Here is a 9,393-nt window from a genome sequence, read left to right as displayed (position 1 = left end):
ACCTTTAACCCCACTAGTTAAATCAAATGTGTGAGTGCAAAACACTGAACCCATGAGATCTAGAAATGAGAGAAAGTATAATTTTTTCTTTACACATACTGAACTTTCAAATTACCCTATTATAGTCGACTTATCATTAAAGAGCATCACGCTTAAGTGCAAAATGACAAAATAGAATTTATTTAGAGTTTTTTCCGAGTTCGACTACCAAACACTTGGATTTCTCATCCTATGGGAGATACATTATGACAATACTCACAATATTTTCCTAAGAACTGACCGATTTTGTCTAGAAATGCCACTTGGATATACAAAGTTAATTGATCTAGGACTATACAAGCCAATAAAACAGAAATTCAGAGATAAACCACTAATATTAACTTCACAATTATTATTAGATTTTGATTTTCTTAATTACTTCATTATTCAAAACCCTGACCAGATAAGTCCATTGGCAAGAAAGTTAGCATCAACCATGCTTAACCTAATGGCAATACGAAAATGATTTATGGTGGCTTATGTCCAACAAAAGTATCAGAATGGAGATTTAAGAAAGATGTATATTATGAGTTGCAAGCCCACTATTCTATTTTTCTCATGGGATTTAACACTATTAGAGAACTTAAAAACTTAAAATGTTTGAATATTCCTTGGATTTACACTAGTAATTTTTTAACCAAGTAAATTAGACATTGGAGAAGCATAATAATAGCAAGGGAATTTGAGATTAAAAAATCCACTAATCATTCTAAACTAATTGCTAAAGACTCTAATCAAAAGATATATTCTCGCCAAGATATACTCAAAGTCCTTTTTATTTCTAAGACCACAAATGATCAACTTGTAGATTTTTATCGCGAGCAATACAAAGACGATATCAAGGCCTACAAATCTTTTATGAAAGATCAATTAAGTAAGAAGAAGATGATGATAGAGACTTCTACAACGATCTAGATGGTATTGAGGCCCATAACCTTGACAACATGTTAGAACTTTGACTCAATAGTGGTCCACTGTCCAATTAGTCATCCTTCACTCACTACTTTTTAAAGTACAACTATAAAAAGAAAAAGCCGTGGTGATAATTCTGCTGTTAGTCACCTTTTTCATTTGAATATAAAGACAACATTTGCTCAATGGATGCCAAACTCCCTACAATTTGGCCGACACACATGGATAGCAAGAGATAAGAATAAAGGATTTCATGAACTCTGTAAATAGGAGTAGTTTTCTTTTAGGGAGGATCATCATATCATTAAAAAAATAATAATAATTTTGTAGCAAAATTCAATCTGTAAAAGTTCTAAGGCATTTGTTTAATTTTCTAGAAGTCATTATAAGTAAGTTAGTTTTATTCAGCGTAATGTATTTTAGTTAAGTTACTTAGTTCTTCTCTAATGAGGAAGCTTAATCTTTTATAAACTTTTATGTGTTTATAAATGAACAAGTTTATGTGTATCAAATGTTTTAGGGGTACGTAATAGGAAAAAACCGTAAGGCTTCTTACAATGGATTAATAGGAAACGTTTAAAATAGTAGTAGTCTTTAAATTTTTAGACTTCTTACAATTGGGAAAGAGCATTTTTTATCCCTAAAGTTTCATGTAATAGCCCATTTTATCCCTATTTTTTAAATAATAGCTCAAAACATCCTTCCGCTAACTCATCATTAGTTTAATGCCGTTAACTAATAATTCATTGAGGGTAAAATATGATTTTTATTTATTTATTAAAGTGGTAAAAATTATATTAAAATAATTTTTTACACAATTAAATAACACTACAAAATATACAAAATTCATTATTATTTTTAAATGAAATCAATGATGAAATAGTTTGATATAGCCACTGAATAATCACCATAAGCAGCAAATGGTAATTAGCACAATATCTTTAAATCATTGGAAGAAAAACTCAAAAATACAACCAATTTTTATGTGCTTGCATGTACTGAAAATCATTTTAATTTTCAGCCAATTTTTATTTTGAGCTTTGCCACCATTATTCTTTAACCATTATTGTCTCCCAAAGTCGGCTCACAGCGCAATTAGAGAGTATACTTATATGAATATGAAAATTGTGATTATTTTTTGCACTTAAATCTAGGATTTATAGGATTTTCATGCCTCCAAAATATAGAGAAGTGTAAAATAATTGCTTGAAATAGAAATTTTCATCTTTTGCGGTATTTCTGTTTAGTGGGATTAGATTAACATCATTTTTAGTTATATGTCAATTTTTATTTATTTTTTTAATTTTCTCTTTAATGAAAAATCATTTTTTACCCTCAATGAATAACAAACAAACAATACTTAATTAACAGTGAGTTAATAGAAGGATGTTTTGAGTTATTGTTTAAAAAGTAAGGATAAAATGAGCTATTACATGAAACCTTAGGGATGAGAAGAGTTTTTTCCCCTTACAATTTCATAAGAACTTTAAAAAGTATGTCAAAGAAACCATTCGAGATTTGACTCTGGACTTGACTCAGGGTAAATAACAACACTATATTCTTATAGCATATTCTGGAATGTTTAGACTCAAGATCATGTTAACTTACAGGGCAAGGTTAAGTTATATTATCAAGTAACAAACATTTTGCGAATAAGGGTCGTTGAATTTGAATAATAAGATTAGATGGATGGAAATAAAATGAGCAATCGTACCTATCTCTTACCGGCTCTAGCAAACCGCACCTTTGAGATGCTAGTTTAGGAAGGGAATTTTTTTTTTTAAACTAATTAAGTATCAAGTTACTGTATTACACAAATATTTATAACTGCTATGACAACAGATCATTATACTGATATTTACAATCAGATACATACCTGAGACTTATATTATTACATTTTTAATTTATGAAGTACTGTCCAGCCAAATACCCCTCACGGAGGAGGGATGTCTCTACTCTACTCGCATTTCTCAAGAGAGAAAGATGTTACAAGTAATCTTCACATAATTATATTTAATTGAGGGAAGTTAAGTCCATAAGAACTTTAACAGCAATAGTTCACTACAAGCCCAAGTGGCAGTTTAGAAAGGGGAATCTAAAACCCTTAAAATAATATATATTGTATGCGGTTGTTGTCGAAGCAGTGAATTTCTGACTTTTTCTTTTTCTTTTTTTTTTCATTTTCTCGTGATCAATATTGACTGATTATACTTGGTGAAATATTTTACGTTGCATAAAAAGTTATTTCTGAATGGATTAGGACAATTTAAACTAAGTTAAAATAATTCCACCGGTAAATATGTTACATTCGAAAGCTTATTGGAAATCTAAATATAACTCAAAAAGATTATTAAGAGTAGTTTGGAAATTCCACCAGCCACCGCTTCTTGCCTTCTTTTTCTTCTTATTTATTTATTTTTCCTTTCCTTCATCACATTCACATACTTTTATTTTGTTAGTGCGATGGTCATAGATCAGGTGATCGGATCGGCAATCATTTTTTTAATAATTTTTTACGAAAATTCCCAGTTTCTTTTTAATATTGTCTCTTTTTCTTTTCTTTCTTTAAGTTTATTACCAAATTAAAATTTGTAATTAAGGAAGTAAAGGAAAAAAAATTACGGTGACGGCTACTTGAGGGAAAATGCGATAAAAGAAAGAGAAGAAAGAAAGTTAACTTTTATTAGGACAGAATTAAGTTAACTTTTATTAGGCCAGTGTTATAATATTAGATTTTCATTCTGTCCATCCTATTTTATTATTCGAATCCAACAACCTACATTCGCATAATGTTTGGTATATGATAATATAAGTTAACCTTGCCTAATTTACAACTATCCTTACATATAAATTATAATTCTTTGATTTGAATAACAACTACTTTGGCAATAGGTGACTACTTTTGTTTTGATTAAAAATATCTCTTTTATGTCACTAAATTTAAAATCAGTCAAGTATATACGAATAAAAGAGAAATTTATAATAAAGACAAGATTAGCCACGTGTCACCAACGCGTCAACTCGTTCGTCAAATTAAAGAATTAACAACAGCTGTAAGTTAGCATAACCCTTTGACTCAATTTAGGCCATATAACAAATCTACTGTCAATTCAAGACTCGGGAGAAAAGTTTCAAACAGGCCTCGAATCACAGGGCTCATGATTAGGGATGGCAAAATCTGGGTCTGGGTCTGGGTTTGGCTTTTTCGGTTCCGGATCCGGACGGCTAATTCATTATACCGGACTCGGATAAAATCCGTATTTTTTTAATCCGGGTCTGATCCGGGTTAAACCCGGAAAAGTCCGGATTCCCGGATTACGGGTTCTAAACCTGGATTTTTTCCTCAAAATCAATATCTTCAGCACGTTACATCTTGGTAAAAACAAATAAAATGCAAAGACCAATCCATTAAATCAACAATCATACTGCAGTTCAAGTAACTAAGCAACCTTTTTAAAACAGTAAAGAAAACAAGTCACAAAAGCATTCATAACAAACAGAAGAAGAATTTTCCATTCTTAAGTGACTCACAAAGCCTCAATTACCACAGTACCTCCTGCCATTACCGAACAAACAACTGGAGTAGAGAAGAGAGACGATGAAGCAGAGAAGCTTCAGACATCTAGAGATTGCAGAGCTGGTGTGGTTAGAGGAGGTGGCTGTAGGGATGGCAATTTCCGGGTCCGGGTCCGGGTTTAGTCATTCCGGATCCGGACCCGGACACCAAATTCTCATTACCGGACCCGTATTAAACCCGGTTTTTTTCGATCCGGGTCCGGTCCGGGTTCAACCCGGAAAAATCCAGTTTTTCGGATTCCGGGTTTTGAACCCGGATTACTTTCCTTAAGTTGCTGGAAAAATGAAAAAAAAAATAATACAGTTACACAAACCAGAACCAAATTGTTTCCAGAATCCAGATTGCTTTAGTTTAGTTCAACAAAATTTCAAATACAAAACATATAACTTCAAATCCATGTTTTAAAACAAATACAACAGCCGAGAAATCCACCCCCACGGGCCACCCCCACAGCTGCGAAATCCACCCCCACAGGCCGTGAAACACAGCCGCGAAATCCACCCCCACAGGCCACAGAACACAGCCGCGAAATCCACCCCCTTTTGCTGGCCGTGATAGAGTGAGAGATGAGACAAGTGATGCTGATGAGTGATGAAACAAACGCAAGCACACCGTGAAGGAGATGACAGCCACGCCGCAAAGAATTTGATTTGAAGAAGAGAAATTACAAGAGAGTTGAAGAGAGAGTGAGAGAGATTGAGTGAGAAACGGGTGAGAGAGATTGAGAGAGGAACAGTCGAACGGGTGAGAGAGATTGAGATTGAGAGGAGAAGTTGAAGAGAGTGAGAGATCGAGAGAGGAACGAGTGAGAGAGATTGAGATTTGAGAGAGCTAGGTTTCTTTTTTTTCTATTTATATTTAATAATTAAAAAAATTAATATTAAAATAAATAATATCCGGATCCGGGTTCCGGATTTGCGGGTTCACCTCAAACCGGATTCGGACCCGGAAGTATGCGGGTTCTAAAAAACCGATCCGGATTCCGCATAAAAATTGATCCGGTGCGGGTTGAACCCGGATCGGATTTTCCGGGTTCAGTCCGGGTCCGATCCGGGTCCGGGTTTGGTTGCCATCCCTAGGTGGCTGCCTTGATGATAAGGGATGAGGAAGATGAAAGATGCGGCTGGTTTGAGCCCGTGAGGCTTAGATTTTTAGGGCTGCTTTTGTTTTTTCACTTACTTTTTGCTCTTATATTTATAACTAACAATTAAAAATTATTTATTTAAATAATTAAAAACATTAAAATGCGGGTCCGGGTTATGGAAATCCGAGTTTAGGTAAACCCAGAATCGGACCCGGATTCATCCAGGTTAAGAAAAATGCATCCGGATCCGGATATTTCGTAAATTCGGTATGGGTTAAACTCGGTCCGGATCATCCGGGTTCATCCGGGTCCGGGTTTGCTTGCCATCCCTACTCATGATGGCAAATTATGAGTCTAACCATGACTATGTTATTAGAATGGCAATCCCTAAGTTGCATTTAATGTATCTTACAGTCTGATTAATATCAACCATTAGATATCTTCAATTTCAATCCAACGGTTGAAGTTTAATTTATGCAGCAGTAATAACAAAAGGGAACCAGCTGAATTGGTTAGGGATAATTGATGGGTAACCGGACCAAAAGGTTTCACCTTTCATCATCGTTTGAGAAGGCAAAAATCACTGAGAAAGGAGGAGGGAATGATTTAGGGATTGTGTAGGAGAATAGCCAAGAACTCTTAAGAATTTGAGTAGCCAAGAACTCGGCTTTGAAATTGGCTAGCAACAACTGGAGATCGGAGGAGAGGATAGAGGTTGCGACCTCCCAAGCAGCGTTGGTTTGTCGAAACTAAATGAGCCACTAATTTGCTGCCACCCGGTTACATGATTCGGTCTTGTCATTCAAGAAGTGAACGGCTTGCGCCACTTTGATTTGCAAGTCCATTTGCATTAATTGAAGCCTAGTTTGTAGAAAATTCGATGGTGGATTTTGAGTAGGTTGGTCGTTGGAGGAGATGTAGCTTCGGCTTCTCTTGGTGGTGGACTTTCAGTAGGATGCTAGTTGGAGGAGATGCAGCTTCAGCTTCTCTTTGTCAATGTTTTTTTTAATTTTAAGAGGTGAGGGATTCGATTGTGAAACGAAGTCGTTTAATCGATTGCAACCGGCTGCAACAGTCAATCATTTGGATTGACTATTTCAGTCACCCCGTCTGCGACCGTTTTCAACCAGTTATGATTTCTTTCTTTTTATCCATGTGCAGATTTTTATTGGTTAGTTAGTCAAATCGCAGGCTGTAAGTTACGAAAACTGTAACTTAGGGGGATCCTATTAAAAAGGACAAGCACAATTGTAAAACGTAGAGTAGTGACAGAGCTACCTCAACCTCACAAAATAAAAGTCGAACTAATAACGAAACTGCCTTTTTAAAAATAATAATAATAATAATAATAATGACAATAATACTTTAAATTTTAGATGAGTAATAAGAGAGAGCTCACTTTAATTCCACAGGAGAATAAATAAAAATTAAACTAATAATAAAATTATTCCGAATTCTAAATTAATAATAAATTTACCTGAAAAATATGCTTTGTTGGGGTTGAAGTGGGGTTCATTGGTCGGAGACATAATTTTTCATAAAAGTAAAACTATTGCGAGCTGTTTCATCAATTATGGTCTATGGCAACATTTTTGTTTTGTGAGTCTACAGTTGAGCATCAATAAATATTTTAGGCACCTTACTTTTGGCAAATTAAAATTTCCTGTTTTGATTTATATATTGTTCTTCACCGTAGGCGTGAGTCAGAATTGATCAAAGACATTGTTAAAGAGATATCGAAAAGATTAAACCCAACGTTTCCAAGTGATGTTGATGGCCTTGTTGGAATAGCGTCTCGCATGGAGAAAATGAATGGATATTTAGAAGCAGGATTAGATGATGTTCGGTTCATTGGTATTTGTGGAATGGGTGGAATTGGAAAAACTATGCAATACGCTAAAAGATCAATTTGAAGCTAGCAGCTTTCTTGCCAACGTTAGAGAAGTCTCTGTAACAAGAGGTATGGTTCCTTTACAAGAACAGCTTCTTTCTGAGGTCCTAATGGAAAGAAATTTAATCATATGGGACGTTCATAAAGGAATTAATTTGATTAGATGGCGGCTATGTGGCAAAAGAGTCCTTGTCGTTCTTGACGATGTGGATCAATTAGAACAATTGCAAGCGCTGGCTGGAAATCATGATTGGTTCGGTTTTGGGAGTAGAATAATTATTACAAGCAGAGATGAACATGTGCTGAAGAGCCACGGAGTAACAAATATATATAAGGTTCGAGGACTGGATTATGTTGAAGCTCTCCAACTCTTTCATTTGAAAGTTTCCAAAGGCAAACAACCCACAGATGACCGTGTTGAGCTCTCGAAATATGTAGTCAATTATGCAGGAGGGCTTCCATTAGCAATTGAAGTTTTGGGATCCTTTTTGTGTCGTCGAAGTGTTGAGGAATGGAAAAGTGCTTTGAATAGGCTACAAGAAGCTCCTAATGAAAAAGTTTTGAAAGTTCTCAGAATAAGTTACGATGGACTTGATAGAAGAGATAAAGAGATATTCTTAGATATTGCATGATTCTTCAAGGCGAAGGACAAAGATCGAGTCAGGAAAAAACTAGACAGTTGCGGTTTTAACTCAGATATTGGGATAAGAGAACTCCTAGACAAATCCTTGATAACTATTGTAAATAACAAACTGTGGATGCATGATTTGCTACAAGAAATGGGTTGGGAAATTGTTCGAGAGCACCATAGGGAAAAGCCTGGCAAATGGAGTAGATTATGGCTTTATAAGGATGTGTATCATGTTTTATCAAAAAATATGGTAAGATATTTGTCAGGGAACATAATTCCATACATTATTGTCTTACTAAAAGTGAAAACTATAGTTCAAGATAACTTCTCTCTGTTTTGATCATTGATTTTCACCTTTTAATTTTATTTCTGTTTCCTTTATTTATTAGGGAACAGATGCATTTGAAGCTATAATTGTTGATGTGCCTGAGATCACGCAATTGGAAGCTAAATCATTTTCAACCATGAGCAATCTAAGGTTACTTGAAATCAACAATGTTTATCCTTCGGGCAATCTTGAATACCTCTCAAATAATTTGCGGTATCTCAAATGGCATGGATATCCGTTTAATTCTTAGCCTGTGAGTTTCCGGCCAGAGACTTTTTAAGTTGAACCTGTGTAATAGTCGCATCAAATATCTTTGGAAGGGCATTAAGGTATCAATTCTGTATTGCATTCAATATACACAAAATAACAGTCACTGAAGGAAGTTCTTGGTAATTTATTCATTGTTTCTTGCAGCCTTTTAAGGAGTTGAAATTCATGAATCGCAGTCACTCTTGTAACCTTAGCAGAACCCCTGACTTTACAGGGGTTCCAAATCTTCAGCGACTGAATCTTGAAGGCTGTACAAGATTGCTCGAGGTTCACCAATCTGTTGGAACTCTTAAAAGACTAATTTTATTGAATTTAAAAGACTGCAGAAATCTTGTCAGCTTTCCAAAAAATGTCTGTCTTATGAAGTCTCTAAAGATACTGTGTCTTTGTGGATGTTTAAAATTAGAGAAATTGCCTCAGGACTTGGGGGAAGTTGAGTGTTTGGAAGAACTAGATGTAGGTGGCACTGCAGTAAGACAAATAACACCCTCCATTGTACAGTTGATGAATCTCAAAATATTCTCTCTCCATGGATGTAAAGGACAACCCCCAAAAATCTTGAGTTCAGGTTTCTTCCTTTCGTTGTGGTTGCCAAATAAAAATTCTAATTCCATGTGCTTGTCCTTTCCTCGTTTCACTGGTTTAAGCTCTCTACAAACTT

At 35.0% G+C, this 9,393-nt stretch overlaps 1 protein-coding gene across 1 annotated transcript; it reads left to right on the top strand.

Moving 5' to 3' along the window:
• The first annotated feature begins 7,448 nt into the window (after positions 1-7,448).
• LOC18041397 (TMV resistance protein N) lies at positions 7,449-8,303 on the top strand. Its single transcript, XM_024183424.1, has one exon. The coding sequence runs from the start codon at positions 7,449-7,451 to the stop codon at positions 8,133-8,135; it is 687 nt and encodes a 228-aa protein (XP_024039192.1). The 3' UTR covers positions 8,136-8,303.
• Positions 8,304-9,393: the final 1,090 nt, after the last annotated feature.

Source organism: Citrus clementina, unplaced genomic scaffold (genome assembly GCF_000493195.1).
Source record: "Citrus clementina cultivar Clemenules unplaced genomic scaffold, Citrus_clementina_v1.0 scaffold_5, whole genome shotgun sequence".
Classification (NCBI taxonomy): Eukaryota; Viridiplantae; Streptophyta; class Magnoliopsida; order Sapindales; family Rutaceae; genus Citrus; species Citrus x clementina.
This window is presented reverse-complemented; position numbering and strand designations above follow the sequence as displayed.